Source organism: Vulpes lagopus, chromosome 5 (genome assembly GCF_018345385.1).
Source record: "Vulpes lagopus strain Blue_001 chromosome 5, ASM1834538v1, whole genome shotgun sequence".
Taxonomy (NCBI): Eukaryota; Metazoa; Chordata; class Mammalia; order Carnivora; family Canidae; genus Vulpes; species Vulpes lagopus.
This window is the reverse complement of record NC_054828.1, coordinates 82,292,814-82,308,699: the sequence shown is the minus strand read 5'-3', so window position 1 is coordinate 82,308,699 and position 15,886 is coordinate 82,292,814. Positions and strand designations below refer to the sequence as shown.

The 15,886-nt window shown below is 35.8% G+C and overlaps 1 protein-coding gene across 4 annotated transcripts in view; it reads right to left on the bottom strand.

The window, feature by feature from the left end:
- Positions 1–1,520: 1,520 nt before the first annotated feature.
- Positions 1,521–15,886, bottom strand: part of PTPN22 (protein tyrosine phosphatase non-receptor type 22) — a 63,567-nt gene continuing 49,201 nt past the window's right edge. For 2 of the 4 annotated variants that reach the window (XM_041755882.1, XM_041755884.1), the window contains exons 16-22: positions 15,715–15,742; positions 12,152–12,235; positions 11,784–11,899; positions 10,568–10,598; positions 9,486–9,527; positions 6,107–6,184; positions 1,521–1,972 (exon numbers count right to left, since the gene is read on the bottom strand). In XM_041755882.1, the coding sequence (XP_041611816.1) occupies positions 1,908–1,972; positions 6,107–6,184; positions 9,486–9,527; positions 10,568–10,598; positions 11,784–11,899; positions 12,152–12,235; positions 15,715–15,742 (444 nt within the window). In that variant the 3' untranslated portion in view covers positions 1,521–1,907. The remainder of the gene's footprint in view (positions 1,973–6,106; positions 6,185–9,485; positions 9,528–10,567; positions 10,599–11,783; positions 11,900–12,151; positions 12,236–15,714; positions 15,743–15,886) is intronic. The other 2 variants (XM_041755883.1, XM_041755885.1) reach the window with 1 other exon arrangement.

Below are 15,886 nucleotides of genomic sequence, written 5' to 3'. Positions count from 1 at the left end.
ATTGTAAAGCACCCTGGGCCGCGCTGAGTCTCATGGGAGCTGTAGTTCCCGGCGCCCCGCCGCATACCCGGCTCCGGGAGTGGAGGAGCGGAAAGAGAGCGTGCGCCGAGTCACGCTTCGGGCCGCGACGCAACCGCCGCTGGGCGGAGAGTTGCCGCCAACCGCCTTAACGGCCGACACAATGTTAGTGGCTCTCGGCGTCTGCGGGCGCGTTCCTGTCATCGCGTTCGTGGGCCTTTGCGTCGTTTTACACGGAGTAGGTGGTCTCCTTAGGTACTTTTAAAGTTTCACGTTCCTCGCATAACCTTTGTCAGGTAAAAGAATCTGCGGCCTTTTATCTTTGGACAAGCGATGAAATAATGGAGAAGAAAGGGGAACTTGGTCATTTGTGAAACGAGGGCGATTGGGGTGTAGAGTGTGATGGGGCCGCAGCGAAGACGTGTTGTAACCTCTCGGCGGGCACTGCCATGGTTACGGCCACCGGCGTCACAGGACAGGTGCGAGAGCTGCCTGGGCGCCAGGGGCGCGCGCCCCACCTCGCCCCGAGCCGCGCCCCCCGCCCCCCGTGCCTCGAAAGGTAGAGGCCTCGGCGACGAAAGAATTCTAGACGGAAAACCGTGTTTTAAAACTTTTCTAAATAAGTTTTTTTTTTTTCCCCCGAGTCACAAGTAGAAGGTTGCATAAATTTGAGAAGGGTGCCTACCGTGGAACATTCCAAAAATCGTCACTGTTCACCAAGGTTGCTGCCCGGAAATTCATTCACAGTTCTATCGTCAGGATTTTAGATTTTACCTAAGATTCTGTTCACGCGTTTTGGTCCGTGATAAAGATGTCTGGGGATGATTGATTACAGTGAAGTACTCCGAAATGGCACGAGTGCCTGGAGAAGTATTCGGACAAATGAACACTGCGGTAAAGTCAGTTTAGAAAGAGTTTATTCAGCACCTATTGTGTACATTGTACTACAGTAAACAGGCTAACGCATCATCCAGTTTGCGCTGTCATTAGGGTTCATAATGAAAGATACTGAAGAACAAGTGCTGTTTATTTCTGGTTTCTAAAAGTTAAACTTTTTCTAAGTTTTAAATCATTAGGAGAACTCAGGGGAATCTAATTACTCGCTAACTTGTTACGTAAAATCAGCTTTGAAAACTCAGATTTTCTTAAAATAAGGCAGGTCCATATTTCATATAGAAAAATTTAAAACCTCCAGTTGGTTGGATATAAGTTGCACGTGTTTATGTAGGACCTTTGAAATGAAGAAAATGCTACCAAAAGATAGCTATTTTGCTGATTATTCTTCTAGACTTGGTAACTGAATAGCTTTGGTAAAGACACAAATGCAGTTGAACATCTTGTTAGTGAATATAACCAAACAGCAAAGAGTTTCATGATTTACTTATTCTCTTAAATCTAACTTCTCCTTTTCTCTAGTTTTCCATCTTTGGGGAGATGTGCAAGGAATTTAGGCAAAAATAACTCCCAGGGAATAGTCACTGTCCCACAACCACAAGTCCGACTTTGCGAAACGCTTTGTATAGTAAATTCTGGCAAGGTAAACAGTTGAGATCCAATTCTTAAAAATATTTTGAAGTTTATGTTTCTGTAGAAAGTAGAATAAAAATAACTTCCAAAGTGAAAAATAAGTCCATTCTAAAACTGTTTCTCATACAGCATTCTCTACTTAAGCTCAGGTGACAAACTTATTTCCAATTTCCAACTCAATAGAAATAAGATGAAAATGTAAAATTTCTGGCACTTATTTGAATATCTTTTTCTAATATTGCTACTAACACATTACAGTATCTTCGTTGTTGAAATTATGAATATGGAAACCTTATTTTAGGTAGCAGTATTCTAGTACTTTTATTTGTAAATGAACTTGCAGCCTATATTCCAAAGTTGTGTTAAATATTCCAAGTTGATGGTGGTTTCCTTGGTCCTTTGGGTTTTGAAAAACGATTTGCAAAACCTGGGAACAAAAAATTGAATGAAAAGTTTTTTAGTATAGAAATGAATTATTAGGTTTTAGAGCATATGATATATGCAAATACATGGATTTTTTTTCAAAAAGGCAGTATCTTGGATCACTTTAATAATAGATTGTAAAGGCATAGTACTTAATGCATAAATGATAACACTAATAACATTTTAATTTCGTAGAACACTTACAAATTTAATAATGGTAAAAATTATATGAAGAACCCTGGTTTTAACAACCTTTGGTAATTCAGCCTGTACAGTTGACCCTTGAACGGTGTTTCTTTAGCTTACTTTATTGTAAGAACACAACATATGATATATAGGGCAAACAAAATATGTTAATCAACTATTTATGATGGGTAAGACTTCTGGTCAACAGTACGCTATCAGGAGTTACATTTTGGGAGATTTCAAGTTTTGTAGATTGTTGACACACCAGGGGCAGGGGGACATCCCTATCCTCCACATTGTTCAAGGGTAAACTGTAATATCCTTTTTCCAGTTTTATTGACATAGTATTGACCTATAACATCTGTAAGTTTAAGATGTACACATGATGATTTGATACACATATATATTGTGAAGTGATTATCACATTAAGGCTACATAACTCCTCCATCCCCTCATATGATTACCATTTTTTCATGGTGATTATATTTATGATTTACTCTAAACTTTCAAGTATAAAATGCAGTACTGTTAATTATATAATTATTGTGCTGTACATTAGACCCCTCAGAACTTATTCATCTTACAGCTGAAAGCTTATACCCTTTGACTTCTATCTCCATTTCCCCCAGCCACTGGCCACTACCATTCTACTCTATATTTCTGTGAATTTGGCTTTTTTAGATTCCACATATAAGTGAAAACATACAATATTTGTCTTTTCCAACTGGCTTATCTCAGTATAATAATGCCCACCAGTTTCATCCATGTTGTCTCAAACAACAGGATTTCCTTCTTTTCATAAAAATATGAAATGTATATTTCATAAAAATATGAAATATATATATATCTGCTTTATGCATTCATCTGTCAGATGGAGAATTAAGTTGTTTCCATGTCTTGTCTATTGTAAATAATGGTGCAATGAACACTGGGTGCAGACATTTCTTCTGAGGTAATGATTTCATATATGCAGAAGTAGGATTGCTGGATCATATATGATAGTTCTATTTTTCGTGGGGTTTTAAAAATTTTTTAAAGATTTTATTTATTTATTTATTTATTTATTTATTTATTTATTTATTTGATGGAGAAATCGTACAAGCAGGGGGAGTGGCAGCCAAAGGAAGAGGGAGATTGCAGGGCTGGATGCGGGGCTCAATCTGGGACCATAACCTGAGCTGAAGACACTTAGCCTACTGAGCCACCCAGATGTCCCTATTTTTAGTGTTTTGCCGAACTTCCATATTGTTTTCCATAATGGCTATCCCAATTTTATTCACACAGGCAAGGGTTCTTCACAGGCTAGCTAATTTCATGTCTGTTGTCTTTTTGATAATGGCTATTCTGACAGATGTGAGGTGATATCTCACTGTGATTTTGATTTGCATTTCCCCGATTAGTGATATCAAACATCTTTTCACATTACCTGTTGGCCATCCATGTATTTTTCAGAAAAATGTCTATTCAAGTGCTTTGCCCACTTGTTAATTGAATTGTTTTTTAATATCCTACATCTGCATCTTTTCACCCACCACACACTCATCAAAAAAAAAAAAAAACTGGAAAATTTCAATTTCAGAAAAATAAGCACTATTGTTTTACAAAATCATCGTATTAAATTCAGTTAAATTTCTACTTCATCCCAGAAAGCACTCAACTTACTAAGACATTGTGTTTGAAAAGCTTAGAAAATAAACTAATAAACAATCCTGAAAAACTAAGTAGTTAATCACTTTTATTTATCCGTCTCCTTCAAACACTCTTTCCGCCCACCCCACCACCACCACCACAAAAGGAGGAAAACAAGGTTTACACAAACAAAACTATTTTTAGGTCCCTTCAAAAAATTTACAGATTGATAACAATGTCTCTTTATCACTTCAATATAAGACTTTTCTTTGATGAAGGTATATTTTCAAGGTACTCTGACAACTTTAAGTGCAACTTAAACTGCTCAAATTAAACAATGAAAGCTTTGAACAGAACCAATGAAAAGATCAGAGGAGATATTTGTTAAAGCATCCAGCACAATGCCTGGCACATAGTAACTACTTAAGTTTTGCTTCAATCAGAAACACACACACACAAACAAAAAACCTATATCGGAACTAGAAGAAAAGGAGAGTAGGGAAGAGAAGAAAAGAAGATATAACAAGAAACTAAGTTAATAATAGTGATGATAAAAATTTGGAGGGAGAAGAAGCACACAGCCAAGTTCATGTGTGTTTTACTCCTTTGAGTGATAAAAAAGAAAATAGAAGGAAAAATATTTTTGGTTATATAGTTTCATAGACACAGTCACAAACTCATCTATTCAGTCCAGATAACTTGACTATAACCCCCAAGTGGACAGAAGTAAGAACATAATATACAAGTACTAAGTATTTGAAATTTGAGGAATACCTATATTCAGTCTTTTTCACTGATAAATCCTGAGTAGAACAAACCATTTTTTGCATGTAGGCCAATTCAGGAAAAATAAAAATGTTTATAAACCACAAATTTTTAAAATTCACATTTAAATGCCTTTTTAAGTAAAACAGTACAATTTATATTGCTTCTTTTCTAAAAAATGTCAAAGAGTTGTGCTTTTTAAGTAAGTAAATACTCAAATCTAAACATATTTCAGAAGAAATAATACGGAAGAGGCTCTCTAACAGTTTATCTTCATATTAGATCACATCTTCATATTAGATCACATGTAAAGTTAGATGGGTCATGAGTTAACTCAAGTAGTATCACTGATTAAGAGAAAACGAAGCAAGGGAACATTTGTGTTCAGGCAAAGTTTGGTGCTTTTTTCATAGGTTATATAGTAATCTATATGAAATTTTTAACTAAATGATTTCATAAGAATAACTTCTTTTTCCCCTAACAACTTTAAACCTTAGAGTTAATGGAATCCAAGTAAAACTCTACAGACCAAGAAACATATACAGAGATTCTAGTTAAATATTTTGCCAAGGTGGAATGAATAGGGACCTTTATCCAGGTGTGGTAGAGATTGCTACTGGTCTACCAAAATCTTTCCTTCCTTCCTCAGGAATACGATTGTATCTCAGCAACTGCTTACATTTCCCAGTTGCTCTTGCAATTTAGATGTAGCACATGTCCAAATTCCCTTCAAGGGAATGTAAGTGGACATGATGTTGCCACTTCCAGGCCAAGTACCTCAAGACCAGAAGAGGAGGCCACACCTCTTCCACATTTTCCTCTCAATTTCTTGCCACCTGCAATCTGGACATGGCAGTGACACAATTTTAACCATGCAGATAAGAATAATACTACAGAGCAGCAGTTTCCAAGGTCTTGTCCCACGGAACCCTAGGAGGCTCCCGGACCGTTTCAGGGGGTCTGTCTTTTGGGTAACAAATTTAGTAATAATAGCCTACATCAATTGCTGTACTTCTTACAAAAATTTATAGTATATGTGATACTATCTTAAAGAGTATCATGAATTTATGTCCTATAGTATAATAGGATGCTTAAAATAATATGAAATTATTTTAAGTTTATAGCTAGGAGCAGTGTGGCAAACAATTCCTTTAAACTGTCAAAATTTGTGCTTCAGCTCCTATGGAGAATGAGCAATATAAGATTAGATAGCAACTCTTGTTCTTATGATCACACTTGTATTTTTTTATAACTTTGATTAGGTATGAAATGGAGTATCCTAGCATCTCAGAATTTCTTTATTTGGCTTTGGCTAGTCACATTCATTTACTACATGCCAACAGAGTCATTTGATTACCTAGCTTCATTTTCTGCTATGCTAGGCATTTCGGGCCTAGGGAAGATGTTGAGAGGTAGCTAAGGTCAAAAATAAAAAGATAAATTGCATGGAAAGAATACAAATATAAGGGCTTACCATCAACCTTGAATCATATTTTAAGTTGTATCATACTATAAGATAAACATTTTTTTTAACTCTGCTGGAAAATAATACACATACCAAAATTCAGAAAGGAGCTGGAGTGATTTGACTGAACAGAGTCTGCAGGTTTTTTTGGTGGGGAAGAATTACAGATACCTAGAATCAGAAGAAAAAAATGTAAGGGAAAAAATGAAGGCAGACTCTGATTACTGCTTATCTTATTACTGCTTACCACATAATTTTGAAATTAAACATTTCCTCCAAAGTAATACTCCCAAGTAAACATATTACCATAAAATATAACAAAATATAGATGCTTACAAATAGGTTAACACTATAATCTCATTTTTATGTGGGTGTTTTTTGAAAGGGTTTTTTCCCCTTTGGAAATGGATTGTACAGTAAAGCCCAACACTAAAGGGAAACACCAGAGAATTCAGAAATAACATCCATTACATTGTGAATCAACTTCTTGGGGAATTCACACTGTGGTTTATTATTTCATTTTACTTTGCACTTTGATCACTTTTTTTTTAGAGAGGAGAGAAAGAGCATGCCCATGCAGGGGAGTGTGGGGAGAGAAGAGGGGTAGAGGGAGAGAGAAATCCTAAGCAGCCTCCAGGCTGGATCTCACGACCCTGAGATCATGACCTGAAGCTGAAATCAAGACGCAGATGCCTAACCTACTGAGCCACCCATGCACTCCTGCACTCTGATCACTCAACACATTTTTAAATAATTTGTGTTCCACATTCATTCACCTATGGCATGTCTGTACAGTATTTTACTCCTGAATATCTTCCTTCACTTTCTAGCCTATCTTTTCCCCATTATAAATGATTCTAGTTAGGCCCAGAATCTCCCCAAAACATTGATATATGGCTTTGTTTCTTTGTTTTGCTATTTTAGCTACTTATAGCTAGGCTTAAATATAAGTTCATCTTCCCAAAACCTTAATCATGTAACAGTTTCTGCCCAATTTTTAAAAATGATCTAGTGAAAACATCATTCACATCTTGCATGTACACTACCTAGCAGTGAAAAAAGATAATGTCAGGTTTGTATAAACCATCTGTAAAACTTGGTGTAAAAACAGCATATGATTAGGGAGAAATTATAAATATTCACCTTTCCTTTGGTTGTCAGCATTTTCAGTGTACAGTGTGAGGACTGCATCTATGTTTATAAACACATGCCTAATGCTAGGATTCAAGAAAAAACGCCCTCTTCATGGAGGTACTTGAGTATGAATCACTAGGAGTACATGGTGAATTTCAGTCATATTCCATTAAAATATATATTTATTGAATGCCTGTTATGTGCCAAGCATTGGACTAAGCACTCAGGTTAGAGACATGAATAAGAAATGAGTGAAGGTAAAAAAAAAAAAAAAAAAAAAAAGAAATGAGTGAAGGTGCAAAAGTTTAGGACATATCAATTATCACTAAACTGCATATGAACTAAGAGTTATATACATCCTTCAGAAAGAAAAGTGTGCCAAAAGGGAATGTTGTTTTTGTTTTATCACAGAGGACAAAGATTCTGCAAATATATATATCAGAGAGAACTGATATTTTGTATATTGACTTGTCACAGTTTGGTTTTTGTTTCTGTTTTCCAAAATGGCAGTGCCATGTGGTTGAATTTAATATACTTGTAAGTACTTAGTTTTATTATGTTATTACATAAACAAGACTGACTATCCTATAATTTACTTTTCTCATTTAATGAAATATCTTGTTTTTTTCCCCCCTATGGCAGCTCCAGTAGAACTATATTATGTCATAGATATTTTTATGCTGCCTGCCCAGCATTAATTCCTCCTTCTCATAGCAGAACTTGAGTTTTCCTTTAGGAAATCACCCCTCCCCAATTTTTCAGCTCTCATACTTCTGGTGAAGTTGATTCTATCCTTAGATCAAGGAATTGACCTATGACTAGTGCTAATTTTCAGTTGGTACATTGCCATGGTCATACCAGTTGTTTAGATCTGACCTCATTTCTTATTGGTCATTGTCCATGTGTAACAATTATTAAATATTTTAATAATAGTTTGATAGCATGACACTGCTATACTTAATCAGAATACGCTGATAATAATTGTTTCAAGGATGAGCAAATGAACCAAACCAAGACAATCAAGCCCAATCAGCCCTAGTCATCAGACTGTTGCTTGAGCAACCAGGAAAGAGCTCATTTTTTCCATCACAAGTCTGAAACCACATGGTAAAAGCCTGCCTATGAATGAGCAAACACAGAGTAAAACAAAGCTGGAGATATGGAATGAGATTAGGTCCTGATTATATCGTCTGAACTCTCTTGGTTACAGACCAATGAATTCCCCTTTTCTGCTTAAACTAGCTTAAGTTGGGTTTCCTATCACTTGAAACTGGAGGATATCTGAGTAATTAAAGTTTCCCACCAAAAGCAGACATCAGGCATCATGGTTGATAGCTTCAATTTTTGTCACCCTGTAATTCATTCTCTACACAGCAGCCAGAGTGATCTTTTTGAAAAACATCATGTAACATCTCTGCCCAAAGCTCTTCAATGACTTCCTATTGTACTTAGAATAAACTCTAAACTACTTAACATGACCTGTAAAGATTTAACCTTCTGCCTCACCTGCACCATCTTGTCAGCCACACTTTACTACTCTTTCCTCCTAATACCATGCAGCTATGATGGCTTCCTCTCAATTCCTACAACACACCAAACTCACACATCAGAGAGTTTGCATATGCTGTTCCCTCTATCTAGAGAGCTCCTCTCTCCACTTTTCCCCTGGCTGGCTACTCCTCCATGTCTCAGGTTGAATCATTACTTAAAAAGGGTCTCCCAGACCACTTATTCCAAATAAATCCCCTTTGCTATTCTCTCTTATAATTACCCTCTTGGTTTCCTGCACAGCATTTATCACCATGTGTTACCCTGCATCTGTGAATTAATATCCGAATCCGTCACTAGACTTAAGTTCTGTAAAGGCATAGCCCAATACCTGCTATGTTTGGCATCATATATCCAGTGCCTTGCAGAATGCCTGGCACATAATAGGCACTCAATGAATATTCAATGAATGAATGACACTATTCTTAATGTCAGCTTAAAACAACAGATGAAGAATCCCCATTTTATTAAAAGTAGGACCAGCTTTAACTAGAGATCAATTAGAGATCCAGGCTAAAGGGAGAACTACTGGACTTCATGAGTCATGAACCATCTAGAAGGGTAAGAGGACACCTACTTAAGTACAGGCAGATAAATCTGAAGCTTCAGGATCACTTGTGAAGGCCAGATATTGTTCTTCATTTAAGGACAAAAGACCGGAGGATGAAAGCAACTGAGAAATTGAAATTAGCTTAGATCTAGAGAATGATTTCGGAGGTCTTACTTAGAAATTAGATTCAGAGTCTCTAGAGTCCCACCACATATAGAATCTATGCCAACCTAAACTTACCTGAAGTTTTTGTGTCTTTCCTATCCCCAAGATAGAGTTGGGCTTTATATATTAAAAAAAAAAAAAAAAAGGTGATTTTTTTTTTTTTAAGAGAAAGAAAACTAGGTGTTTCATAAGCTAAACTGTTCAAACCAACCTGGCTAGCTTTTCAAGTCAGTCACTGCTTTGCTTTGGGCTGTTCTATACTACAGTTCCCTCTGAAATGTTTAAATTCTCTTTTGACTCACTTTAGAGGAAAGCATATATTTTCCAATCATACTTTAGCCCTCATAGCTGAGAAATCCATTCACTTCCAAGATCAGATATAGTGTCAATGAAGGCAGGCTCGCACAAGTTTATTGACCACAAGTGAAGAGAATAGTTAGAAGAAATAAGCTTCACTATAAACCGTCTTATATAGACAATACTATAAATTGTGTTTTCTCAGTACTCTCTGTCCCTTCCTATGACACTGGTATAATGCCAAATACCTGTTTGGTCCTTGGTGATTAACCAAGTGGATCAAATGTATAAAAAGTGTATCACTATGTTTTATATACTTCGTAGTTATATATAAGGATTTCTAAGATAATCAGTTTTCCACAGCTTCAAGAGTCTTTCGGTTTTGTTTTCATTACAATATAGCAAAAATAATAAGCAACAGACTTTTATTGCTAATAATACTTGGCAAAAATGGGAACGTGTCAATACTTTGCTTCTTTCATTAAATCAACACATTTGTTTCACAATATGCTTTGCTGTGACACTTTTCAAAGAAAATACATCTGAGGTTAGGCTGCTAGGAATTTTAAATAACACAATTGTATGACAGTGTATTAGGATGAGTACAAAGTGCCAAACATCATATTCTCATTCTTGTCTATTAAACAAAAACTCCTCCTCCCCTTACTTCCTTCCAGTATTAGCATTGTGGAGCTTCACACTACAAGGGCTGGGAGTGTTTGTTCTGATACAAAGGGACATAGCAAGGCTCTGTATAGGAATAATATTGTTAATTTTTTCACAGAGTGGTTATATAAGGAAAAATTATGTAATTGCTAAAGTGGTATATGTATTCTAAAATACAAGTAAAAAAAACTTACTCTTTTTCATGTTTCTCAAAATTTTCAAACTCTGCAAAAATACAAAGGCAAATATTAGTTTTTTTATTATTTCCTATGAAATCCAAAACACTTTAATGAAGTAGAAATATAGACTTCAGTCGAAAGGATTAATTTCCTTAAAAATAGCCATCACACACAAAATTATTTTTCCATCTTGCTATTTTAATTCAGTGCAAAGTCTTCCCTTGATTTTACCTTGCTACTTTTTCCCATCCACATAAGAATCACCCTATATATTTAGAAATAGTGCTATAAAAATATCAGAGAAAAAAGGAGTTCCTACTTTTCTTCTTTATCAGGACCATTCCAGAATCCACAATAGCTTCTTAAGATAGCTGTGATATACAGCCATTCTCATTCTAGCCAAGAACTTTGGCCAATCACATTCTGAGCTAAATTTACTAAGGTCCACTCCATACTGTTAACCATGCCACTTCCTGCTCCATCCATTCAGCAAACCCATTCTGCTTCCTTTATGGGGAAGTCCCTAACTTATTTAACTTCCAGGAACTGATCTATATTTCTTTTTTTTTTTTTTAACATATCTCAGCATGTATGTTTTTAATCTGTTTTTTGTTTATATTTTCATGTTGTTTCATATAGGCATTCTATTCCAATGGATTAACTGTTCTCTTTTCAAGGGCGGGTGTCCTTTATGATATTTCTATTTTCCTAACACCTAACAGAAGTGTACTCTCCTATAAAATAGATATTTAATAAATTATATTCTTCAGAAAATTATTTAAATTTTTTAAACAATCATTTATTTATAATTCAAAATATTGTAGTCAAAATGCTCCCATCTTTGCTCTCCATCTACCCAGTTTCTAACCCTCCCTTCAGAGATAACCATTATAGTTCATTTCTTGTGTATTTTTCAGAGTACCTTATACCTTGTACCTTATAATACAAATATAGATTATATTTCCTACCTTTTAAGGAAAAGTTAATAAATAATATATAAATATACTGAGGAAGTTCTTATTCCTTTTTAAACTATATACTATGCGTATACTATGATTTATGATTTTTTTAATCAGTTCCCCTAATGATTAACAGTCTTGTTCTCAATCTGCTTCTCTTATAAACAATCTAATTTCCATCCTGATTCTGGCAGCAGGGGAGGCGGGGAGTGTGAACACCTTCAGAAACGGAAAGACTCTGGCATATTTCTTAAAACTCCCATCTTCTTTACCTTAGTCCTTGTGAAACTTTTTCCAGGAGTCTTTAATGTCTGCTTTGAAGATGTTGAATTTTCCATGGTACTAGGACAGCTAGTAGAAGAAGTCTCTATAGACTGAGCCTGCATACCTTAAAAAAAAAAAAAGTTTTGTTGCATAGCTTTTTAAGCCTTTGGGTTATATATAGTGATATATTCAGTAATTCTTAGCTTGGCTTTTTTATGCCTTATTTTTGCAATACATTACAGGTCTTTTTAAATGTATTATTTTTATCTTGTTTAATCGTTCTTTATACCTTTTCCATTTAGGTCCTACTTTATTGTTAATCTTTTAGAAGTCTCATTTTTTATAGCTTTTTTGAGAGGAATATACTGCCACTTACAATCTTCATCAGCAAGAAGGAAGGACTCCAGGGTTCTTTCTGGGAGTGGAGGTGGTGGGGGAGAAGAACGATCTTGATGTTGATCTGTAATAAGAAGAGTACACAACAAAAGAAAACAAAACAACAATCCAACAAGTTATGTCAAAACCCCCTTTTGATGTTTTGTAACTTTTCCATACTTTTCAATATTAACCTACACAAGCAAATAAAAAAATTATCTGAACCATAACTGGAGCCTCAAGTATTTTGTTCCTCTAGTGTTTTAGCCAATAAGCCTATGATTCATCAGAAACTTGTACTCTCTTAGAAAAGTATTCTTCCAAAGGAATTGAACTTGAAATTAATCAAGCTTCTAATTCTTATTCTTTCTTTTTTAAAGATTTTATTTATTTGATAGATAGAGATAGCGAGAAAGAGCACAAGCAGTAAGGAGAGGGAGAAGCAGGCTCCCTACTAAGCAGGGAGCCCTACACAAGGCTTGGTCCCAGGACTGTGAGATCATGACCTGAGCCTAAGGCAGACGCTTAACCAACTGAGCCACCCAGGCACCTCCAAGCTTCTAATTCTAACTGCCATTTTACACAGAATCCTGGGGATAGAGTAACATGTTAAGAAATAAAACCATGAGAATACAATCAACAAAAATCCAGAATATCTGCAGTCTTTAGCACAAACGACCTATGCTCTTCTACAAATAAATAGCATAAGAAAATATAAAAAGGAGGGATCCCTGGGTGGCGCAGCGGTTTAGCGCCTGCCTTTGGCCCAGGGCGCGATCCTGGAGATCCGGGATCGAATCCCACGTCGGGCTCCCGGTGCATGAAGCCTGCTTCTCCCTCTGCCTGTGTCTCTGCCTCTCTCTCTCTCTCTCTCTCTCTCTCTCTCTCTCTGTGACTATCATAAATAAATAAAAATTAAAAAAAAATAAAAAGGAGAAACTGTTACAGATTTTATAAGACTGAACAAATATATAAACCAAATGCAGTATGTAGACTTTGAATCGAGATCCAAATAAACCAACTGCAAAAAAAGACATTTTTGAGGCAATTTGAGGAAACGGAATAAAATCTGGAGATTAGATAATAATAAGGAATTATTGTTAATTACATTGGTGTGATAATGCTATTAGGGTAAGCTTAAAATGTGTTTGAAATATTCTCTGATATAAAGAATCTTAAATAGTAGAGCTATTTTCCCACAATAGAAGTCCTGAAGATACAAAGGGTGTATGATAATCTCATTATATAGTGCTGAGTATAATTATATACTATACTAATGTCTTTTGAAAATGAAAATGTGGTTCAATGGTAGAGTTTCATCTATCTTAGGTCTTTGGGTTCTTTAGGCCTTAAAATTTGTCTCTAAAGCAAGTTCCCTTGTTTCTTTCTTATACACTGGGTGATATGCAAAAGTAAAGTACAACACTTATTTCCAGCACCTAATATAATACCTGGCATATAGTAGGCACTTAATAAATATTTGATATCTATTCTGAAGTTGCTTATCATCTGCCAGTTTGCTGTTAAGATATATACTGGGAACTAAAGATAACTTGCAGTTAATGATATCCTGCCAAATATCTCCCTAAAATACCACTTTCATTGTATTGCTCCCCTGATGAATAACCTACAAGGCTTATTACTTATTGCATTAAATCTAAATTCTTTTGCCTACCTGTGCGTGTGTGTGTGTGATGGAATACATGTAACAAAATGTGCTATTAATGACAGCATGTGCACATTGTGCAACCATCACCACTACCTGTCTCCAAAACATTTTCATTACTCCCAAAAGAAACTCCATATCCATTTAGCGGTCACTCCCCATTTCCCCCAGATCAGACTGGCAACCATGAATCTGTTTTCTTTATATATAGATTTCTTTGACCTGGATATTTTATCTGCCTACCTTTAAAATCCTTCAGAATCTTTCCACATTTTATCTATCCAAATTTATTTTCCATATTTCCCTGAATAGATCCTCCATTACAACTAAAGTAACCTACTCACCATTTCTCTACACTCATCATGCTTATTTCTACTTTTTAAGTCAACGTTATCCTGATCCCTGCTCCTGGAATTACCTCCTTTTTCCTCTGTCTACTCATATTCTTTTTTTTTTTTAATTCTTTTTTTTTAAATTTTTATTTATTTATGATAGTCACAGAGAGAGAGAGAGAGAGAGGGGCAGAGACACAGGCAGAGGGAGAAGCAGGCTCCATGCACCGGGAGCCTGACGTGGGATTCGATCCCGGGTCTCCAGGATCACGCCCTGGGCCAAAGGCAGGCGCTAAACCGCTGCGCCACCCAGGGATCCCCTGTCTACTCATATTCTTAAATTTCTTTCTTCTACTCAGTGAAGCCTTTCCTAACCACTCCAGTGATACCTCCTTTTTTTCCAGACTCTTGGTGATTATAATCAGCGACACACAGATGATCAGTTAGTGGCTCCAAGTAAATATTAATTTTGCCTACCCAGTTTGAATATAAACATTAAACAGTATCTTCTCTTACATATCCTGCCTATGCTAACACTGCATAAAACATATAGAACTTGCTTAGGAATTGCTCATTTAATAATTATCTAATAAAAATAGTAATAGTTAGCATTTAATGAGAGCTTATTATTTGACAACCACTGTGTTAAAAGCTTTATATGCATTGTCTGACTCAACCCTTAAAAAATTCTCTAAGAAATGAATTCTGTTATCCTGGTATTATAAATGAGGAAAATCAACAAAGTATATAATTTCACCAAAGTCATACATTTTGATAACTACTGGTAAGCTAAAGATTTAAATAAAAGCCTATCAGACTCCAAAGCCCATGTTCATTAATCTCTATGTTAAACTACCTATGTATATTTGAATAACACGTTCACATGAATAATTTGTTAAGGGCAACTACATGTATTATAACGTATGTAAAGTACCTTTGTGTGCCCAGTTATGTTAGCTGTGGATGTTGTTATTCCATGTATAAAACAAGCAAAGCTTAGGGCGCCTGGGTGGCTCAGTCAGGTAGGCACCTGACTTTAGCTCAGATCATGATCTCGGAGTCCTGGGATAGAACCCCAAGTGGGGCTCCCTGCTCAGTGGGGAGTCAGCTTCTCCCTCTCCCCCTGCCCTTACCCCTGCTTCTTCACTCTGTCTCACTCTCTCTCTCAAATAAATAAGATCTTTTTTTAAAAAAACAAGCAAAGCTCAAAAGTCCTGGAGAAGCAACAGCAAGTTAAATATCTAAAGAGTCACACTGCTAACAACAGTAAAACCTAATAAAATAAAAAAGCTTCAAAGTTTTAAGAGATTCTACATAAAATAGTTTTGGGTTTTTTTTAAAGGATTATATATCAAGGAGCAGAGTTTTAAAATCCTGTGTTTACCTTGCCATTGACAAAACAAAATTCCTAGCCTGGAAAAATCAGAAATAAACTAATAAATAGTGGGAACTATTATGGGAACCATGCCATTTCCAGAGGTGAACTACTCTAAATTTAAGGAGTCATCCTTATAGTATAAATTCTTAGGGCTAAATGTCATCTAAAGCCAAAGGAAATTTTTTTACCTGATTTGGGACTCCGGAGTTTTACACTCTAAAAGAAAGAAAGGAAAAGTGAAAGAAGAATATGTACAGAAATTTACAATCTCAAAGCAATAAAAGGCACTTTTGAAAGCATATTTCATATACCTAGAGAGACAGTTGTGAAATGTTGAGCCTATTTTTCAATTTGGAAGCA